This window comes from Tympanuchus pallidicinctus, unplaced genomic scaffold (genome assembly GCF_026119805.1).
Source record: "Tympanuchus pallidicinctus isolate F22 unplaced genomic scaffold, pur_lepc_1.0 scaffold4, whole genome shotgun sequence".
Lineage (NCBI taxonomy): Eukaryota > Metazoa > Chordata > Aves > Galliformes > Phasianidae > Tympanuchus > Tympanuchus pallidicinctus.
Genome location: NW_026294758.1, coordinates 34,910,492 through 34,934,420, shown reverse-complemented (window position 1 = coordinate 34,934,420; position 23,929 = coordinate 34,910,492). Strand labels below are relative to the sequence as shown.

Here is a 23,929-nt window from a genome sequence, read left to right as displayed (position 1 = left end):
TTCTTTCTTTCTAATCATCAATTTATATTCCAGATCAGAATCTTACAGTACATAATACTGGCATATTAAGTAAATATGTTCCCAGATTTATTTCTTATATATATCTACAGCAAAGCTTTGCTATGCTTTTCTGGCAACTGGACAAATCCAACAAAGCCAGAGAAAGCTCGTTATCCAAGCCAAAACTCAATACCTCCCTTTTGCTAAATATTGAGATTCCTCTGAAACTCTTACTTGCTACTGCAGATAGGATCATGAACAGCTGAATAAAAAACAAGTTCACAGCAGTCATATGCTGTGAACATGAATACGGGAGCAGTCTGACATAAATGTTGCCAGATGCTAGTTTCTGTAAAGGAGCCAAAAACAGCAGCTGAGGATTCATAGGTTGAAGGCAGATCCACCTCCACCATTCCTAAGAAGCTGCCGTTGCTGAAAAGACAGCATTCCAGAAAAAAAGTGTAAGCTCTCACTAAAAAAAACAGTTTGCACTTTGTCTTGTGGCTGGATATACTGCACACAGCTTTATTGATCAGACAGGCAAACACAACCACATATCTGTAAAAGAACTAGAACTTGTGTAGAGAAGAAGGAAATGGGCATTAAAACTTCCTTGTTTTAAACAGGGAAGTGAAAAATAAGATATGGTCCAGAAAGAGGACAGCAAATGATCTCTCTGATTGAAATATGTAGCGTGTAAACAAGTACAGCCATCATGCTGCAACAGGTATGGCTCCTTCCTATGTCCTTCATCATTTCCTCTAGAAATTTTGTGCATTCCTTCACTTACTTTAATTACAAACTTTATATGTACTATGCATAGAACTACTTGAAGGAGAGAGTAACTTTCACTTGAGCAAAGTTCATGGAGATCATAAAGGAATGGAAGGAAAGGGAAACAATCTAAAATGACACTGAAGTCAAATATTTTCCTTTAGAGGATCTACATCAAAGCAGGATCTGCACCACAGCCAAATGCTCAGCTCTCAGAAGTAGGAGGCTATATCCTACCCATTTCCCATGCTCATATAAAACACTTAATCTGTCTTTGCAAGGAGAATAAATCACTGACAGTTTTAGACTTTTTAGGTAGTGACCGAGTTTTCCTGCTGGCAGTTCCAGTTAATTTTACTCTTACTGGAATTTCTAGAAGGGAGTAAAGCCCTGTCACAGATGCCAGCTCACATCAGCTGCAAGTGCTGTGACTTCACAGCATTGCAACCATCTTTCCAGGCATGCACTGTGTCCCAGAGTTCAGCTAATGCCACAGTATGTGCAGCTGCTAGTGGAGGCAATTCTGCTCCTCACATCCTGCAAAGCGCACCCAGAGTGCAGAAACAAAAGCAAAGTAGGGCATGCAGTACAGCAAGATTTCTGAAGTATGCTGTCTATATCCCACCTCTGGCCTCAAAGCCCACCTCAGCAGTGCTTATCCTTCTCAAAATTAGGATTAAGCAGTGAAAAGGCTAAGGGGAGTACAAGGGAGGGGGAAATGTCTGCAATGGAAACAGGAGATAAAAAGAGGATTTGTCTGTCAGCAGAGCAAGAAAAGGGGAGGAGCTGGTGAAGGGACTGCCATCACTCACAGCCTAGCAAAAGGCAAGGAGAGCAAGACTGCAAAGAACTGGAGCCAATGCATAAGCTTAGCACCTGAGAAAAGGACACGTGAGACATTTCAGCAACCTTGCTGAGCCTGAGTGAGCACTTCTGGCACAAATCAGCATTTTTCTGAAATGTGACATGCAGAACGAGGCTCTCCCGAGGAATTGTGCCTCCCTCTATGAGGGAGTTTTGTACAAGCTGACCACAATCCCTCGGTTTTATAAGCTGATATGCAGATTTGTTACCTATGTGCATTAAAAGAAATAACATCCTAAAAACTGTACCACAAGATCAAGGATTATATTTTAATTTATATATAATTATAATATAATTTATATTATAATTATCAGAATTGTCATAGCCCCTGTACACAAATCCATTATTAGACTATTGCCTAGTTCAAGATGGCTTGCATGTATTAGAAGACTGACTAACTGAGAAATAAGAATACAGAATTCATGCAAAGAAAGATATTTTTTCTATTTCGCTAATGATTTATGAAACAAGGGTGTTCAGTGCTACTCTCACAGATACTACTGTTTCCCCTGAGTGGTGAACTCATCACGCAAAGGCAGCCAGGAGCTGCTGCCCATCAGAGAGAAGTCACTGAAAGAAGCAGGCTCTCCCATACCTATTATGCTTACTGTCTTTTGGTTTTCAAATGTTACAGGCATGACAATTCTCTGGTCTTTGCCAGGACATCCTTACTTGAATGTCCTGTAAACTCCCATTTCTGAAATGAAGTTTCAATATCAATGCATGATACAGGTGCATAAGAAGCTGAAACCTCTCTATCCACATATACAAAAGCGTAAGTATTGTAGAAAACATGGAAAAACAAATTTTGAAGCATTATATTTCATCAACAGAACAGAGACATACAGAGCAATGAATGGACCAGTCTGTCTATGGCAAAAAATAACTATGGTATAAAAGCAAATAAAAAGCTTAGTTTTCATTGCTATCCAGAACAACACTTTTTGTTCCTTGAGTCACATTCTTTTCTGTATAACGAAAAAGAGATCTGAAACAGGCTCCTTTTTCGTTTTGATATTAATATTCAGGATATTATATTATAATATAAAATATATATTATTTATTCATTACTGAGAAAAGCAGTAACAACAAAATTATGATCTGGCGAATCAGTCACCCAGTTGCAGTTAAGCTGAAATGTATCCACTGCTTCACTCAGCTAACATTCAAGATGCAGTATCAGCTTATCTTCAAATTTAACAACTATCTAGTTTTGCCAGAAAACATCAAATTTTAAAAGTATTTCTCCCTTGAATTAAAAAAAATCTACTAGAGTATAATTCCAGTCCATTATTTCAGTAAAACATTACAACAAATCTCATTTAAGTTGTTTTTTTTTTCCTCATTCATTCTTCCTTTGTAACTCTTCTCTTGTCAGTAATTCATCCTTATTCTCTGTTGTATTCAGTGTAATATTTCATCATGCACAGTTTCTTACCAGTAGATCATTAATAGCACAACTGGCTATGGAGGAAAAAAAAAAAAAAAAAAAAAAAAAAGTATGAGTAAAATAAATTTTAAAAGTTAAATTTACCAGCCCTTCTGGCTGTGATCTTGGAGCCATGCCGCAGCAATCGAATGCACACTTCCTTGTTACAGTGGTTAACCATCCGCAAATGAATGCTTCTCTTGGTTTGGATTTTTACAAGGCATTTCACCATTTTGGCTATGAATCCCTCTTCTCAAAGTCTTGTAGAGACTCTACTCATACTGCCTTCAACCTTTCATTGAACTTCCTCCGTGTTTCAAAAGACCAATGCAAGTCCCTCTCAATGAATCAAATGACAGGCTTCTAACATGGCCAACAAAAATATCCCAGCAGGGAACAGAACGAGGGGTTATTTTTAAACACTTCTAAATACAACTTGTAACATACAATACAAACTTCCACAGAGTCCATCTCAGTTAGCAGTTGCTGGTGTAACAGCTGAATCACACACACAAGTATAAAAATATCCAAGGCATCAAAACATTTTGCAAAGAAACAAAGGGCCAGCGTTTAGGGTCTGTTTTCATAGAACAAAATGACACTGCAGCCATTATTTTTTCTAAAAGCTTTAATTTGGCAGCTGATGTCAATTCCTCACTGCCGCCTGGAAAGTACTTGCAGAAAATATATAGTTACAAAGGGAAAAAAAGAGCTGTGCTTACAGGCCTTAGTTTTAGGGGAACTGATGTGACGAAAACAAGGCTAGCACCAAAGCTGACCTCTCCGTGAATAAACAAAAAGAGAAAAATCCTAAACTTAGGGAAAACATTACTCTCTGCATATGTGCTTCGGTTCTCAGTTGTGGGCAACTACCGAACTCTGCATATTCACCAGCTATATGCGATGCTTCAGAAGGCTGGCCATTTCTGTGTTCTGTGCAGCATACGTGGGTTCCTAAAAAAGGCATGACACATAGATGATCACTGCTGACCATTCGCTCCAGCTGGAAGCTGGAATGCAACCACACACACATCATCACACTGTCCTCGTGGGAGAGGGGCTCTGACTGGATTCATCAGCACCACAGAGAGGACTGTATGACAGGACATAGTCTCTCGCTTTTTAGAATACCTGTCTCTAATATTTATGACATGTGCTGCCCAAGCCTGTGATCTGGCATTCCTGTTCTCTCTGCACTATAAAATCAATGACATGCTTGCAAATATGTGGGAAAGAAGGGGGGAAAGGGAAACATCTTACAGTAAGCACCTTAAAATATGCAAATTTATAAATATGTTACAAAAGAAAGATGGCAGAGCTAATTATCTGTTATACAGAATAGGAATTGTTGGCTTGAAACAGAAATTTCACTTGTGAAAAAGCTGGTTTTGGACCTGTAAGGGCTAAACTGCATGGCCAGAGAACTGTAAATCCAAGTTAGTTTGTTGACCGTAGATATAATGACGAATGTGCTCATCCCCTGCTCTACAGGCATAGTATGAACAGATAGTTAAAATTATTTTTATTCTACGAGCATATTTTTAAGATTTATGGGGACTACTGCATGCATTAGGGACTATTTTTCCATGTGCTCTGGTACACAGAATTAACACACCCAGACAACCATGCATACACAGCTGCTGTGTGCTCATTCCCATACACGTTTACCAGATGCAACAAAAACTCCATTTTTTCAAAATCAGATATTTTTGATGCCAGACAATTGCCACCAATTCAGTATCTCTTGCACTCCAATGATACAACAGTAACTTCAGTAAAAACATGTAGTAGCTGTACGTTTTAAAGTAGCAGTGAGTATCAGTGACATATTCCTTTTGACAGACAGCTACTAGTACAGAATAAAGGAAAGGATAAGGGCTATTCACAGACAGTGCAGATGCCCACTGACATATAACTTTCATATGAAAATAGAATCTTCTAAAAAATCACCCAGCTCAGTGAGCATATCTTAAAAAGTGTGGAAACATCTGGGGAAGAAAATACTAAGGAGTGTGGATTTTAAATAAAAGGAATTTAGAATGAGTCTCTCCCATCAGTTGTCTTTTTTCAGAAACACAGCACAAGGTACACCAACCAGCAGAATGACTGGATGACATTACTTCACTTTGATTGCTTCCATAGCAAAAGTCATTAAGAAAACAATTTATGTATGAAACCTGAACACATACGTATCAAATGGCTTAAAAGCTTTCATCGGTTAGCAAAACCAGACATCTGAGAGATGGAGAAATTAACGTGTAATGGAGATATTAATTACTTTATTTTTTTACTCAGATAGGCAAGTCTTGCTTGCATCTGATGCCAGGGAATCTGAAGAAAATAACCACCCCCTGCAAAATAATTGCCAAGTCATCAGGACAGGAACTAATCTGCATTACCAGATCAGACAGTGAAAGAAGGTATCCACACAACTGCTACAGCAATTAGCAAAAGAAATCTAACATGTTCAACTGCATGTGAAAAAAAATTCTACAGGGAAAGGACCATAGGATGTAATAAGAGCGTTCAGAACGGCTGAATTTGGCTTTCTATGACAAAGGTAAATTCCACAAACACACTTCCAAATACTGCAAAACCAGTATAATGAACTCACTTTAGAAGAAGATCTTCAAAATTTAAAAGGAAGAAATGACCTCCATAAGCATATCTGATTGTCATTCACATAAAATTTTGTTCCATGCGACACGTTTCTATGCAGGACGGTCATTCTATGATTAATCATGGTCCCTCTTTCCTCCTTCTGAGTCAGACAGGACATTAGCACAAGAGTAATGGAAAAAGATGAAGAATTTTAAGCAGTATACACAAAAAAACAGAATAGACCTGCAAAACTCATGTCATGAGAACTTCAGATTAGTTTTCTGAATACAGACATACCAAACTGGAGAAGGGAAGAATGTGCTGCAAGGGTCACACAGAAGAATAGAAAAACTAGTGGAAAATGTTCAGGATATACCCAGGAACACATGCACACAGAAAAGAAAAAGAAAAAAAAAAAAAGAAAGAAGAAAAAAAAAGTGAAAGAAAAGAAAAAGAAAAAAAAAAGAAGTATTACTATTCTTTCTGTAGAGAGTTCGTTATCTTACAATGCCTAACCAAATGTCCATTAGTATCTACTGGAACTAGGTTAAAGAGGACAGGATGCAATTATGATAACGTAAAATATTTGTAGTCATTATCAGAATGTAAACTATGAAAATATTCATGTGTGGAAATCCCATTTTGCTTTATTTTCTCTCCCAAATCCAAAGAAATCTTGAGAAAATCATGACATAGAAGTGATGCTTGTGATGCATAAGTAAGGAAAATGCATTAGCTCTCATTTATTTCAGCAGCAAGTCTAGCCTGCAAACTACCACCAACATACTTTTTTAAACAAATCCCTTTATTTTTTCAGGGATGTCAGTGAAAACAGTTTTATTGACTTACAAATTACAAACTTCCAGTTAGTTCCCAGTAATGTAAAAATGAGGTAAAAACAAACTGACATGGGCAGAAGTCTTCTGTTTGTGCATGACATACATCATCCTCACTCTTGTAGCTCTTCTTAAACCCTCTAGCTAAGACACCCCATTTTGGATGAGCTTGTCATCTGACAGTGACTGTAACTTCAGTGAGATATCAACTCCCGCTCCTGAATCCTATCTCTGAAACACACTGACATTTGGGTGCCAGTTTCTCTCACAGAAGCCAAATGCCACTTATAACATAACTACCAGCTACTTACATCTAAAAGGCAGATACTCTGAGCTTTCACCAGTTTTCCACTGGCACACTTGCTGTCTAAGTTGATAAAAGAAGTACTGGATTGACTGGTGGTCAATCTATCAGGTAACTCATCTAAATAACTATACTTTTAAAGAGCAAAAAAATACTTTTAAGTTCAAATAAAAAATACCTAGTTCAAATCTGGAAGTTAAATTTGTAATTGGACACCTGTATACAGCCCTTAAGAGCTGGGTGAAGAATTAGATCTTGAGGAATGAGGTAACAACAGGAAAACTCATTTTTGCTGCCATTCTAACAAAATTCTGTTTTCAAATCCCCTTGTCTAAATGTCAAGTGCTAAAATAAGTACTAAACTGTTATCACAGACACCCTTTACTTTAATTCCCATGAATAGTAGTCATTTATGATCATGATTAGTCAGCATACGTTTTTTTACCCAAAGATGAAATTTCATATGGGAGAATAGATAGGCTGTTGTTGTGGTTTTTTTTCATATTTGGTTGCAATATGGGTTTTTACATTTGAAAAGATTATGCTAAGGCTGTTTAAAATCCCCTACAGACTGCTAGCACAATCTCTGATTGCTTTGTTCCCTAGCAACATGAATAATTGACAAAAAAAATTCCCTCTCACCTGGCAGTTTCTGTTAGTTCAGTTTTGAACCTCTCCAGCAGCTTTAGGAAGAAAAGGTGCTTTCTCAAGCCAGCAATTAAAAAAGATAACACTACGATCACCATTTTTTCTGGCCACATATTTTGCTTGCAATATCCAAAGCTGACATAAAATTAAGAATAAGCAAGTTTTGCTCAGTTAGAAGAGAAAAATTGTATTGTCCCGAGTCTGTCCAAGGCATGAACTGCCAGAGCACTGTGGGCAGCCTTCCTGATGAGTTGCCTGCCCCTGCATACACAGCGTTAGTGCAGCATCACATGAAGGTCTTGGCAATCAGCAGCTTGAATGTAGGTTTAGCATCAGACCTTGCAGAGGTACGAGTGTGGGTCTTGGAGGCTGCCTAAGCCAGCCTATACAGCCTGGAGACGGCTGACCTGCCCTATAGCGAGCTCTGACATGGCTACTCCGTGCTCAGCAGTATCTACAGGCACTTTGGAAAAGAGACTATCAGATTGTCTGCCCCCACTTCAGGCCCCACCATCCAAAGAGTTGCCAAGGTTGTTTGACATGTGTTATGCACTAAAAGCAGTTTGCCAGTGCGGTTATGTCAGCCCCAGAGCTGGCTCCCAGCCTATAAGATCCTGCTCCTCCCTTGCCTTTGGCACAGCACCTTGCCTGGACCACTCTGATGAATTTCTTAAAGGCTGAGCCAGCAAGAAGTGGGACACTGAACTGTTATTATTAACTTTTTAACTCCTTGTACTAGTTCACTCCAAGGTGATTAGTGCTGGTGAAAGGGAGACGGTGCAACACACAGCAAAAAGATGCACATGAACATTGTGTGTCTAGAGGAGAGCTGGTGTATATGTCTGAGCTGCAAGATCAGCTTAGACTGGAATTTGATATGCCCCAAGCCTTCTGCAGGAATATACTGTACAAGAGCTGAGTACCATTACTTGGCAACTAGTAGTATTAGACTATTCATATTACATTTACAGGAAATCCATGAACAAATATTTCTTTTGAACTGTAATAATAACAACAATCTGCTCATCTGAAAGGAAACATGACTGTCTAGCATATGTAACATATGTGTTTGAAGCATATCTGCACTCTCTAGTGAGCATATAGTAGTAAATGTAGTCAGCAGTTTCCAAAAACGGATTGCATTGCTTAGAGTAATAAGTAAAGCAGCAGGCTGTTGTAACTCTGCAATAGTGGGAACGGAAGGGAGGCGCTAGTTGATTCGTGGCTGCCAGAAAGTTAATTCCTGTAAGAAACAGGTGTTTCACAGCAGAGGTAAATAAATAGTTGATAAAATTAGCTACCTGCCACACAGCTATTACTACTAATTATTATAATCTAAGTATACAGACAATTAAGTCATGCTATTTATACAACATTCTGTGCATAAACTCCAAACAACAAAGAAAACAGGATTTCACGACACATATACAATGACATTCAAAACGTACTCCCAAGAAAATGAATACAGTTACAAAAGATCAGCTGTTCCCTGTTTCCTGTTAATTAAGTACAACAAATTAGCAATAAAGGTTGCATTTCCCAGCTTCTGATTCTATTAGCTCGCTATGTCTTAAGTAAGAAACATTTTTGTTTAGTTGGCTACCTTTTTATGATGAACAATCAATTATCCTCATTTAAACTGACCAAGATGTTCACATCATTATTTGTAACGACTGCATCTCAGAAAGATAGGGATTTAATGCAATTATTTAATTTACATTCTTCTGTTTCATAATTCCAAGAAAAAAAAAAAGATAAATAGAACATTTAATGGTAGTAAATTTCCTCAGAAAGTATTCTGCACAAGGCTTGTGGACAGTTCTTTGAGCTAGTGATCATTCCTCAACAAAATATACAGAGCTTCAATGGTGCATTCCTAGTAGAAATCATTAAAATTTTTCCTAAGTTAGTAACAAACCAAGATGTTTTTCTGTGTATTTTCTAATAAATATTGGTAATGTTTGCCAGGAATCAGGAAACTGTCTCACCTTCATCTAAAGGAACCTCCTCCTCCTCACATGGAGAAGGAATAAGGGGCTGCAAAGGTTCCATATTAATTATGAGTTGCTTGTTCAGAGAGGGAGAGCTGCGACTCTGCGTAATGCTGGTTCTAAAAGAACAGGGAAAATAGGGTCAGTTTATTCACAAGAAAAAACAACTAGAGTCAAACAAATGTATGTCATTTTAAAATAATTTTGCAAAAATTATGGTAGGCTTTGAGATAACATAACAAGCTCTTCACAATGAACACTGCTTTGGCCCATCTTATGTTGCACCCTTTGCAGACAAACTTTCCAACATCAGAAGCATAAGAAATGTTTTTGAGCCCTGTGCAGCCTGTCACCTTCTGATCTCATGCACTATTGCAGCATGTTGCTCCTCTCTGCACCACATGGCAGATATGAGTATTTGGCTTCAAGGAAGGCAGAGAGGATATAAATCATTTTGCTGATATCGTTACGTTGCCTCTGGGACTGAGTGAAGGACTTCTTATGGACTGAGCACTGCAATCTAAAGAATACAGCAACAATTCCTTGTACTTAACATATAAACAGAGATTTCATTCTTAAGCACTGCAAACACTGCCTCTAGACCATGTCTTCAGCTGCTCAGCTGGGTTTTCTTTCTTGTTTTACTTGCCTCTAACAGATTTTCCTAATAGCAAGTGTTGAACTTACTCAGGAAATTTTAAGGAATTTTGTTGATTTGCTTCAGCCACATAGTTCACTAGTATAACACCACATCACTGAGAAAATAAAATGATCCTTCAGAATAAATTATCTAGGGCCTACATGTTACAGGCCTGAACCAGGAGCTGAGGCATTACGTTTTAAAATATTTATTTTTGACAGAAGCAAAGATGAAATTAAAGAGAATTCTCTCGAATCTTTGACTTCAAATGGTATATAGATTTGCATTTAGCATAGCCTAGTAATACTGTTCATGTTGTGTTCTCTCCATCCATCCTCAGTTTTCTCTAAATTAGGTTCTGACTCAAAACTGCAGGTGAAAGATAAGGGAGCAAACCCAAGAGCAGAGCTGAAGTTTCATAAGTACATTTCAAGTTCAAAAAAGACAACTTAAAATGACACAGATGAACAAACTGAGTAAAACGTATGGGAAACAAAGAGAAGGGACTGCATGTCACTGAGAGTTTTTGTAAACTAAGGACACAGATGTCCTGTTCTAAGTCACATTACATGTCACTAAATATTCTATGTGGATAAAAAGACTTCTTGTTCAATTACTATGATTCTCCTCTCATTAACATACACCCAAAGCAATATTTGTCCTCAATTGCATTACAAAGAGCAGTCTTTAACAACTACTTAATCTAAATTTTCACTATCCAGAGAAGTTTTCCACTGACATGACTGTTACCTATAATCATTGCAGTCCATACACCTCTGCAGGCTTATTGTCTATCTACTTGATCTTTGTGCTTGTTGAAACAAGCTATGAATCAATTCCGAAAATGGGAACTGTGCCTGCTAACACCTATAAAGTTCCTATTCAGTACTTATTCACAGAGATTCCTCCTTCAAGAATGCCCTGAAGGCAAATACTACTACTACTACTACTACTACTACTACTACTACTGCTAATAACAATAATAATAATAAATTGAAATTAAATTGTTCAGTGTGTATTTGTCAGAAAAAAAACCTGCCACTGTATTAATGCTTTATGACTAAACATTCCAGCAGACTTTCAGTCTACAATTTTTAAATGTAATATCCAAATACAACATTCTACAGGAGCCACCTAAAATTTCTTTCTCTCTAGACATGAAAAGAGGGAGGGAGACATAAAGAGAGAAAGAGAGACAACATAAAGGAAGAAAAAAAATATTTCTTTATACCTACAATCACACAATTTCCTCCAGCTGTTTTGCATCTAAAAAAATGTCATTTTCAGGCTCAAAATCCAAACTTTTTTTTTTTTTTTTGAACTGAAACTATTATAGTCTATGATTTTACCTCTCTATTAAAAGGTCAAGCTATACATCGTTCTTCCCCATTTCAAGACCTGCATCATAAAAAAACTTCACATCACTAGGCTTTTTCTTATTCAGTCTAAAAAGCTGAATTTGAAGGTACCGTAATATTCTAAATGCAATCAATTGTAGGATGGTAATCATAAGAAAATACACGCTCATATTTGTGAGTGTTAAGTCTGTGTGGCATTGCACTATAACTATTCCCAGTCTGATTTGTTTCTTTCTTTACATTGGAAGTTTCAACAATGTACTCCTTATAACACTGAAAGCAAATAAAAACAAAAAAAAGATCCTGCAGAAAGTAGGCAACAAGATACTTTCTTATCTGAGTAGCTAATTTAATTTAAAATTCATTTTTGTGTGCATATATTCTGTCCCAAGGTTGGACTTGTATTCTGATATTCTGCTTTCTGTGTTCCCAGATAACACTGTCTAGGATATCAACTACAGGTTTTTCAAATGTGATCTGCAAAAACATATATAAAACATATCTGCATGGGCTTAATATTTGTTCCATATTATGGCTAGGCAGCATATTATATTTTCTGCAAACATACTTCTATACTTCAACAAAAACAATCCACTTTCCTCTCAAGTGTACATGGAGCTTCCATATTCAAAAATATTTTTAAAAGGCCTCCCCAAACCCTGACAAAAAAAAACCCACAAACACTGTCAAAATAAGGATATAGTTGCAGAATATTCAGAAAATTAAGTAAGAATTTAAAAAAGTTTTTAAATAGCATTATAGTCTCTTTTCTCCTGTGACATATGATAGAAAATGACAAAATGGTTTTAAGCAGCACCAGGAGAGGTTTAGGAAGGGTTTCTTCACAGAAATGTTTTGCCGAGCTCCTCTCCACCATCTCCTGGTTATCTGGAGAGGTCCCAGAGGATTGGAGGCTTGCCAGCGTGACTCTTATCTACAAAAAGGGCTGTAAGGAGGATTGGGGAACTACAGGCCTGTCAGCCTGACCTCGGTACAAGGGAAAGTTACGGAGCAAATCATCTTGGGTGAGATTGCATGGCACGTGTGTGGCATCCAGGGGATCAGGTCCATGAAAGGGTTCAGGAAAGAAAGGTCCTGCTTGACCAACCTCATCTCCTTCTACAATTGGGTGATAAGGGAAACCAACTGGTAGATGAGGGAAAGGCTGTTGATGTAGTCTACCCAAATTTCAGCAAAACCTTTGATATGGTCTCTCACAGTATTCTCGTGGGGAAACTGGCTGCCTGTGGCCTGGACAAGTATATCATTGTTTGGGTAAGGAACTGCCTAGAGGGCCGTGTCCAGTAGGTAGTAATTAATGGAGTTAAATCCACCTGTTGACCCATTACAAGTGGTGTCCCCCAGGAGTCAATACTGGTACCTATCTTATTTAATATCTTTATTGATGACCTGGATAAGGGCATTCAGTGCACCCTCAGTAAATCTGCAGATGACACCAAGTTGGGAGGTAGTGTCGATGTGCCTGAGGGTAGGAAGGCCTTAAGGGGGATATGGACAGGCTAGATAGCTGAGCCTGTGGAGTGAATTTCAACAAGTGCCATGTCCTGCATTTTGGCCACAATAACCCCATGCAGTTCTATAGTCTTGGGGATGAGCGGGTGGATGACTGTAAAGAGGAAAAGGACCTGGGGGTGTTGGTTGACGCTCAGCTGAGCATGAGTTGACAGTGTGTCCAGGTGGTCAAGAGGGCCAATGCCATCCTGGCCTGCATTAGAAATAGTGTGGCCAGCAGGAGCAGGGAGGTGATCATCCCCTGTACTCAGTGCTGGTGAGGGTGCATCTCAAGTATTGTGTTCAGTTTTAGGCCCCTCACTACAAGAAAGACATTGAGGCCCTGGAACATGTCCAGAGAAGGGCAACGAAACTGGTGAGGGGTCTGGAGCACAAGTCTTATGAGCAGCAGCTGAGGGAGCTGGGATTGTTCAGCCTGGAGAAGAGGAGACTCAGGAGAGATCTCATCATTCTCCAGCTTCCGGAAGGGAAGCTGTGGTGAGAAGGGGGTCACCTTCTTCTCCCAGGCAACAAATAGGACCTGAGGAAATGTCCACAAGTTGTGCCAGGGGAGATTTAGATTAGATATAAGGAAACGCATTTTCTCTCCAAGAGTAGTCAGGCACTGGAATGGGGGTGGAGTCACCGTCCCCGGCAGTGTTCAAGATGCATCTGAATGAGGTGCTATGAGATATGGTTTAGTAACTAAGCAGGTAGTAATGGTGATAGGAGGACAGCTGGACTAGCTGATCTTGTAGAACCTTTCCAGCCTTGTGATTCTGTGATTCTGTGATCAAGTACTGGAACAGGCTTTCCATTTATGTGGTGTTCCTGAAGAGATTTTAAGAGATGTGTGGATGCGGAACTACCATGTCATGAGATTCAGTAGGTAAAGATCGTTGGACTTGATGATCTTGAAGGTCTTTTCCGACCTAGATGATTCTATGAAATCTAATTTTCTTGCTAGCTTCTTCTCTTCAGAAAGAATTTGTTATCTTTAATTAGGTTTTGACTGCTTACATTGTCAGGGCAATAAGTGATGAACACTAAAAAGAATTAGTTTGCTCATAAAGTCCAGATGATTACTTCTAACAAATCAACTTTTTTTTTTTCTTAAAGAATGAACATTCTTTAAGCTTACTGGACTATGAAAGAGCTATTAAGTATACCTTTAAATATTCCCATATGTGTAAACGAAACAGAATCTTTTGAAACTGGAAAAGAATGGGGAAATAAATGACATTGTACTTATCTGTCAAAATCATGTAAGATTCCATGTCCAAACACAGAAAATAATACAAGCTAATTATCTAGCCAATTAAAGCTAGCTTCAAAGCAGCACAAATTAGCTTCCCTTGTGTAGGAGACAATACACAACTGTCAAAATTTTCTGTCACAGCCAACACTTATTTCCAAATGTCTCAGTATGGAGGTTCAGAATAACAGTCACTACACCCCACAGAAGAGAAAAGAGAATGTCTCTGCAGAGTGCAGAAATTCTCTTTTGTCCTCAAACTGTAATATTAAATGTCTAGACATACCTGTGAACTTCCGGAGGTTCCCTCTGGATTTTAGAGCTTGCCTCCACCACCTCTTTGGCTACTTTTCCACTGCATTAAAATATGTATTATACATTCAAGCAAATAAATACTAAGGTGAGCTCATTATATGACAAGAACTATACATGCATGAATAATTTATGTATTTTTTAAAAAAGAAAATGAAAAAAACAAAAAATGTCTAAAATTTAAAATTCTGCTGATAAATTATCTGTAAAGCTACTGAAGAAAAAGTAGCCTCTTGTAATTGAATGTTATGTGTTACTTAGACCAACCCAGTAATATAGCCCTCTTCCAAAGCTGTCCAGCAACACTGCTCTGTATTGAACATGATCTATGATAGCCATGCATCCTTGTTTCTTAGAAGCTACACCAAAACCGGGACCCCATTACGGTGGAACTGCTCTTTGACAAGTCAATACAAACTAATTTTAATCCTGGCCTGAAGTAGGTTTGAAAAGGTCCTCAGGAAGGAAAAGTTTTCAATTTGCCAAAATTAATAACTGGGTTTTTGTTTGTTTTTTAACTTTCTAAAATAGTTTAACAAGAAAAAGAAATAGGAAGCACCCACCTGTAACGAAATCTGCTGCCTTTAAAAAATATTTTGCTGCTGGACATGGTCTTAATCTGGCTGGATTTTGCATACCTTGATGAAAAAGAACAAAGACTGTTATATTTTCAGCACTGAAGAAACTGGATATGCAAAACTGAACAAGTTCATTTACAATTTGTGCTATTTTTATACAACAAAGTAGTACTCAATAATTTGACTTACCAACATTTTTTAGACCTATAAATGGATTTGTATATGAAGTGCCACACAAAACAATTCAAACAGTGCAGAATAACTGAACATAAAGTGAGAGATTACCTGGGTAGGAAAACATGAAAATGAAAAGCAAACGCTGCATCTCTAAGGACTCATTGTTAAGACAAAAGAAAGATTGCAATAAGCCAACAACCCCTAGGCCAATTTTACTCTAAGAGAAGACAATATGGCTATCATTTCCACTTTTCCACTGATCAAACAAATAAAGAATACAGAAGCAGTATATTTATCTCTAAAAACAGGTGCATTTATGGTGTCTCTATGCTGTCAACTTTAAGGAGTTTGCACTCTTCCATAACCATAAAGTATGTAGCAAACTTTTATCTCAACAATCAGAGACCTACAACAATCACTGAAGAGTAGAACCTCAGGCATGCTATTTTTTTGATGTTCGGTGGCTTCAAAATGGCAAACTGATTTCATTTTAGTCTCTCATTCTCAGATCCTATGATTCTATGGCTTGTAAGTAGTTGAAAATAATCACAACCATTAACTGAGAGCCTGGACTGAGTCATAACTAAAACAATTTTTCGTCGTAGAGATGAATTAGCAGCTTTATTGTAGTACCTCATATTTCTGGCATTCCCACTGAATATATTAATTGAATTAGAAGGATACATTATCAGTATTAAAATATAAGAAAGAATCTCCTCCAAAATAAAGCAAGTTATTAACGTTCATGGTAGAAGATACATTCTTCCCGTGCAGTTATGGGTAAGAGTAAGGATACCCCTTACACCATCCTCTTTGTGTTACTATGTCCCTTACAAAGAAAGTTTTTTAATAAAAATAATAATGCAATAGTATGAGAAGAGACTAAGTGGCAGAAAAAACTACCCACCCAAAAGGAAGCGTTTCTAAACAAAAGTTCAATACCATATCCATCCAACATCACCTTTCAGTTTCTAAACACTTTGTAATACTGGCTTCTAATAAACATGCGTTTTAATAATAAAATTCTCTAACAAGCATTCTCAGAACATGCATATTTTTTGTTTTCATTTTGAATTCTGATAATGAAACAGAACATTTCATTTTGAATAATCTTCTAGTGATGCACATATTCTTTTCATTTTAGTATAGATGAAGACTGCAGTTTTACTTACTTATAAAAAGCCTGGTTCTCCACCCCGCATTTCCAAAGATGCTTGCAGGCTGCTGGTGTTGAGGTATGGAATGTCAGTACAGCCTTTTTCTATATGCAAGAAAAAGAAGACAAATAAAACAAACAAACTTTTGAAATCTGAAAAAAATGAAGCATTCATACCTAATGGCTATCAGTAATAATCAGATAAACTGAAGACCAAGTTTTCCTGTGTATCCTCCATCTATAGTTCACTAAAAGAAATATATACCATATGTGGCTGGTAATCAAACTACTTGGACAAATTTTTCAGAAATAAAAAGGAACGCTCTGAAGGGGTAGAGAAGAACATATATATAAGTGACTTCTGAGATAAATCTCTCCTGACAGCCGTCAGCCCCAAATCAAAGTCTTTCTGTTAATATTCCACTATTATAGAGTTACTGCACTGCTTAACCACCTACTTCTCCCCTGTTCACTATGTCCTATCACCAAATCCTTCTTGCTACCATACAAACAGCTCCTGCTACTTCAGGTATTGCTTCCTTCCACCATTTTCTTCACTCAGACTGCATCCAAAGCCATAATACTGGGCTAAATCACTCTGCCCATGGGAAAGCACTGATTAGAGCATGTTGCAGGGAAAATTGCCACAATTTTAATTGTAAGAGTCCAATGACAGTACTCTAATTAAGAAAGATTTCATCCTATCTAGCTGAGCAAAATTTGAGAAAGTGATCCTAAAAAGATGAAAATATTTTTCTCTGATCCAGGATTCAATACCCATGAGGGTTCATGCTTTAGAGTAGGCAGGTAGAGCTTTAGTGTTATAAAAACCATTAAAACTTGGCTACACAGACAATCAAAACCAGGTGCAATCAACTCATCGCTGCCTGCAGGTTTAGTAAGACACATCTCAATCCCTTGCAAATAAGACACTCTTCTGACAATCAACAATATTCACATTCATTTGCATTCCATTTTAGAAAATATATATTTATAATTATCATCATTCTTCATAGAAGTTTATGTTTGGTTAAGAATGATATTTAAGTCGACTCTAAATCAAATACAGAATTCCTGTAAAAATATTAAACCTGACCTCTTTCTGAGCTCCAAACACATAAAAAGTCTTCCCTTCAAATTTCAGCTTATAGACATCACACCTAGAAAGAGAAAAATGATTTACTGTAGACAACAGACAGAACTGCAGGTAAGAAAATTTGCACGCAGACCTCACTGATTCACAAACATTAAGGAGGCTTTAAATAGACAAAAGCTTCAGGAGAGGCCTTTAGCATAAAATCTTCAGCATAAAACATTCAGCATAAAAGTATGTAATATTCTGATTTCTTGTAGAGCAGGGAAAATAAGCAAAGTATTTGTTTTACAACCCTGTGCACCTGCAAAAAATTCATTTGGGATGTTGGAAAAGAAACAGGGTTGACAGCACTTATTTCTGGATCTTGTGTGTTGCTATCCAGTGTTATAATTTAACCCAGGTTCAAAGCACTAGATATGGAATAATGCTGCACTGCATTAAGACAATACAATTATCTCTGAATTAAATTGCAACTGAAATTTTATCATTACCAGAGCAGAGATGAAAACACTGTAGTTTCTCAAACTTCCCTGAAGACTCTGGATGATGCAGAATTGAAATGGGAATGACTCTGGAGGTAAGGAGGATGCTATTCCAAAAATTTTCTAACAAGTATTTTACTTTAACATTTATCAATAGCAACAAAAAAGTCCAATTTCAGTAGAAGGATAGAAAGATTCAACACCAATGTAATTTGGCAGGCAGGTTACAAAGATGCAATATGCTTTAGAACCTTATACAGAAATCAGTCAGATCCTGAATTGAAAATTGTGCATGAAATAAACACCTGTAAGCAAAAATAAGACAGTAAGTCAAAGGCAAACCAGGAATCCAAAGACACTTTTGTTGAGCCAGTGCACTAATACAATATATTACCAATACCTTACTGTGACAGTAATTTACAGAACCAATCTCTTTTCAAAAACCCAGCACAAACTAAAGCATACAGTATATTTTGCTACTTTTTATTATCATACTCTTTTGGCATGTCTACCATAAATAATGCCCTCTGTAATGAATAGTTGTCAGTCTTCAAAATCTATTGAGATTTTTGGGACAAGATCAGTAAGATCAGAAGACAAGGAAATATCAAATATGAATTTGGATTTTACTGAGTGGTGTAAATATCAGCTAATACCAGTGAAAGCTACTGAGCTCTAGGTTTTATAAACGAAAAGTACAAGCATCACACTGTATCTAGATCAATCCCAACAGATCAACCTTCCAATAGCCAGCATAACATTGAGACAACTTCATGAATTTTCATCTATCAATATTTTATTTTGTTTCCATGCCAATGGGCTAAATGAATACACAAAAATCTTCAAAAAGTCACCTTCCCTTGCATGGAAACAAGAAAAATAAAGCACTCAAGCTCAATTCTCATGGTGGATATAAGCCTCGCAAAAGATACTCTCTCCTTCTGTCATAGAATGGCACTATATCAGGACACGATGCCAAAAGCACATACTACTTAAACATTCTTACTAGAGCAACCTGATAGTAACCCTAGGGAAACTACAACATGAATTCAGGGTCACAAATGCTCAGTATTTGACGAACATCCCCAGAGCTGCATAGAGAAATGTGTGTTACATGTACAACTACACTGACTTTAAACCCCTGAGGATTTCTTATTATTCAGCTCTCAGGGAGATTTCTATAGGTGTAGGAGAGCCCATCTTTATGTAAATAGCTGCCTCACCATTTCCTCATCTCCAGCCCATCTCCTTCCCACAAGAAAGGCTGAGAGTGCTTCTAAGTTTCTGATGTTGGCACCAGCTTAGCAACTGGACCAAAATGAGATTCATGAACTTCTCAGCATGCCTGTACACACTCTGCACCACACTGCTGAGAGTACAGACATCTCCTGTTGCCCCGTTTGGAGAAGCTCAGTTTTATCTCTCCCTTAAACATGGCTGAGGCTGCAAAACTAAGTCAAATATGTTAAAGGAAAGAGGTGGGGGACTGGGGGAGAAGAAGTGAAAAGGAGGAAAAAGAAGGGGAAAAAAAGACCCTCCCTTAAGGAAAAAAAAAAAAAAAAAAAAAAAAATTAAAAAAAGAGGGAAGGACAAAGCAAAAAGAGAAAGTCCAGTTCTGGGCCCTCCAGTGCAAGAAGAAGAACATCAAGCTGCTGGAGCATATCTAGAGGAGGGCCATGAATATGATCAGAGGGCTGGAGCACATCCCCTGTCAGGACAGGCTGAGAGAGCTGGGGCTTTTCAGCCTAAAGAGAAGACTGCAGAGGGACTTTATAGCAGCCTTCCAGTACCTGAAAGGGGCCTACAGGAAAGCTGGGGAGGGACTTTTTAAAAGAGCATGTAGTACAGGACGAGGGGAAATAATTTTAAACTAGAAGAGGGTAGATTGAAACTACATATCTGCTTATCAAGTACTGTTTTTTAATTGAAGGTAGTTAATTGAATGAGGAAACAATCAGATTTTTAAGAGCATATAAAAACCATATAAAAGCACAGGTGGACTTTTGTAAACTTTTCCAGACATCTCTGTCAATACACTTCACTGGTGATTTACAGCAGAGCTGAAAAATCAGCTTACTCATTTTAGCATTTTTACATTACGTTGACTATTGTGCTGTGTTAAATCATTTTCATTGGAGGAAGAACAAAATCAAATTATTCTGCCTTTTATTAGAGGTCCTCTAAAAAAGAAAACATGATGAGGCAAGAGAAGAAATATCCAAGTGGTTCACCTTAAAGATACGGGTGAAAATAATGGAAAGAAAGGAAGACACAGGTGAAAAGAAGAATCTTCCATATTAATGCACTCTTACATGCTTACCATTTTAATAAATGAATTCGTTTGTTCCCCTGGAAAACTACAAATCCTGCAGCTGTGAATCCTAAAAACGTAGTTGTTCCTGTTGAGTCCTTGAAAGAGAAAAAAGAAATATAATTTGCCTTTATCCAGTGAGACATCTGTTACTAATGCAGAAGTTATAATTACATTATAGGCTACCTGTATTTTATTTTCCTTTTCAAAACAAAATGTCTTCCAAGTCGTACACTTCAAAGCAACAAATACTTAATAAAAATAGAGGTGAAACAAGTCTCATATATGCCTACATGTTTAACAGACTAACAGAATTTCTAATGTGATGGTACTTTTAAAAAACAACATTTATTAAAGTAAGCAAGTGCTCTCGAATATAAACCAGAATATTTAGTAGCCTTTAAGCTTATGAAATGCCATTAAAAAAAAAAAAAAAAAAATTACTTACATAATAGAAGTTCTGCCCTAACTTTTCTGAGCGAAGAATCGAGTAAGTTTGGTATTAACTGGAGTTCCTGCCCATTCCAAGTCCCAGACCCTTACCTTGTTAAAGTATATTGGGTTTATTGTGCCTTATGCTCAATCAATCAGGAAGATAAGAATAATCAGAAACTAATTTTTTTCTTGAGAAAGAGCTGAACAACTGCAAGGAACATCTTGCAAGGGGCCACTGTGCATTGTATCTTACTTCCAGAAGTCTAAAAACTTTTCCATCATTTCAGGCCATGAACTCCTGCATGTTCCCACTTCATAAGTCCTGCTACATAGAGAGAAGGTGCTGAATGAATTCTCATTCTGTCCTAAGTGTCAGCATGAGGCATCCTCCGAAAACTACAGCTTTGAACTAAAGTTTACAATGTCACTGACTTCACTCGTCTCTGAATCAGACCTGTATTTCACACAAGAACAACACTCCAAGCATAGTATATATGAAATCTGAAGCAGCTTTATGTTAGAGGTAACTGCTTGAGGGCATTCATCATCAAAGCAGCCAAATAGGCAGCAGTGCACATTTCTGCTCCTTAACCAAATTAGACAGTATACAAGGTGGACTACAATCAAAGGCAGCAATTAAAAAATGAAGCAGCAAACATTAAAAATTAACAGACTGTAGAGTATGTGGATAAAACCAAGTAATTACAAATGTAGGTGTAAGGGACGATCAGAACTGGAAGTCGCCTTCCATAAAGAACCACAAAACAATCACTTAATTTGCTGTTCTTCGTAAGACTTACATATTTTGATGGTATTTGAAAAACTATTCTGCCAAGGACTAATAATTTGCTTCAACTTCTGGACAACAGTAAGCCTGAATCTTGTAATTCCTGGCAAGCAAGTATTTAATACCTGAGCATCTATGAAACCTTTGCAGTAAGTGCAAAGAAACTATCAAGCATAGTCATAATTTCTGACTTGACACTACTATATCTTCCTGCCAGTCTGGTTCTTCTGCAGAGACCTTTTCTTTCGTTGTTGCATGGATTCAAATGTACTTCGGCTTAAATGCAGTACTAGGGATAAGTTCTTTTATAACTGACTCCCTGTTTATATCTAAAAAAAATAAATAAAAACATACAGATCTAAATAAATTCAATTAATGGCTTTTTATTAAATGTTACTAGTTTAAAAAAAAAAAAAAAAAAAAAAAAAACTTGTTACCTTGCAAGGATGAGGATCAACACCATAAGTTTCTAATGAATGTGCTTTCAGGAGCAACTTAAATTCAGAAACAGCTGGGCTCTGACCTCTGGAAAGAAAAATTCTTTATCAAATATAAACAATTTCAACAATGTTCAGTTTATAATGTAAAGATATAAAACTTTAATGTCACTTCTGGAACTAACCTACCCAATGCTGCATCTTTTCAGGTAAATTCTTTTAACATTTGTTGGATACAAGCACATTATGCAGTTAACCAGAGTCATCTAACATCTTGCAGATATCTCTCGTTTTTTGATACACATCAAAAGAAGCACATCACCCTGAATATTAAGGAAGCTTCCGCATCTCTTTTCCACAAACTTTTTCTCCCAAACTCGTCTAAAAGGATTGTCCAGATTAACAAACATTCCTTCCAGCACAGGGCATAAACACAGCAATCATATTACGGTTCACTCAGCACACCTAATTATAGCAGTGCTTGTTACCACCGTGATAGTTTAGAATCTGTCAGCATTTCCATTATATGTCCCTATTTTTAGGATGTCTAGAAGCAATTGTCAAAGCCTCAAACATGGCATGCAAACTTGATTTATGAAGTTTTATTGTTTTGTTTTAGTTCCTCTAAGTCGTGTTACTCTCAGCCCGAGTGCTGTTATGACAGTGAGCCGTTCTGAGCATTATTCTGTTCAGATATTTGTATGACTAAAGAACTTGACTCTGACAGATATACAGTTTTATGACAAGCACTGCTCAGGACCTTTAGAAAGCTAGGCCTCATAAATCCTTCTCATACGCATTATCCCAGAAATGGAGCACTGACAGTTCTTCAAGAAACACAAGAATGGCCATACTTAATCGTACCTCTTCACTTTGACTCCCATTCTCACTCTTTTTCCTGTGCCACAAAGGAATGAGCACAGACAAACATTCAGTGCAATGATGTAGAATAATTTCCCTTGTAGCAGTTTCTGCCATCCCTAGAACAACTGAAAATTAAAAGACTCTGACATACAAGTTTCAGCAACCAGCCCAAAATTCATCTGAACTCTGAAGATGATTCCAGCATACTTACGGATATCAAATTCTATTTTGAATCTACCACATTAACGCCCTGTGGCGATATCAGTATAATCAACTTTTGTTGTTAAAAGTTTTTAACTCATTCTCATCTGGACTCCACTGTCTTTTAATTCCCAATACGGCTTTTGGACCTACTTGATACTACAATACTTGCATTTTATTTTTTTTTTTATATTAAAAAACCACCAAAATTAAAGAATTGCATTTCTCCTTCCTTCACCAATATCTAATAGAGAAGAGCATGTGTCAAAGGGAACACGAAAAACCGGAAATGTGCATATGTACAGCTACATATTTAAAATAACAGCATGAAAGTAACAAACAAAACCAAACACGCTTATTTTGCCCAATTACCTTTTTGATGGTTCCATTAGACATTTCCTGTTCATTTTCAATACCAATAAATCATAATTGTTGAGCTCTGATAGAGCAAGTTTTTTCATGTACCTACCAACTGCAAAGAATGGAAGTAATTAACTAAATCTAATTTACTTGAATCGCTTGTGCTGCATAGGGAGAAGTCAAACAAATGAAAGACCTGATTGCTGATCAGAAGCTAAGCCATACAGAAAAATAATACCTTATAAAACCAATTTTTTCATAACTTCCTTTACTGACACAAAGGAAAGTAGTCATGATAAATGTACAAGGAAAGTAGAAGTGATAAATAATTAGAAATAATGTGATTTGTACATTTGAGTTGTTTGGATCTGGCATTTCCAGAAGTGAAAAAAGCACTACTACCTTGCAATCATTATTAAAGCAAGAGGACACACTAATAAACAGAATTATCATGCTCTCACCTAGTCTTCGGAACTATGCTATCTTTCTGCATGTCAGGTGGAAAGAGCTGCAGAGCTGTG

General features: G+C 37.2%; 1 protein-coding gene across 1 annotated transcript in view; it reads right to left on the bottom strand.

Moving 5' to 3' along the window:
- The window catches only part of FRMD3 (FERM domain containing 3), a 145,965-nt gene that overhangs the window by 9,999 nt on the left and 112,037 nt on the right, over positions 1-23,929 (bottom strand). The window contains exons 7-13 of the mRNA XM_052700773.1: positions 21,984-22,071; positions 20,334-20,422; positions 17,532-17,595; positions 16,452-16,540; positions 15,088-15,162; positions 14,499-14,567; positions 9,445-9,566 (exon numbers count right to left, since the gene is read on the bottom strand). Coding sequence (XP_052556733.1) covers positions 9,445-9,566; positions 14,499-14,567; positions 15,088-15,162; positions 16,452-16,540; positions 17,532-17,595; positions 20,334-20,422; positions 21,984-22,071 — 596 coding nt within the window. The remainder of the gene's footprint in view (positions 1-9,444; positions 9,567-14,498; positions 14,568-15,087; positions 15,163-16,451; positions 16,541-17,531; positions 17,596-20,333; positions 20,423-21,983; positions 22,072-23,929) is intronic.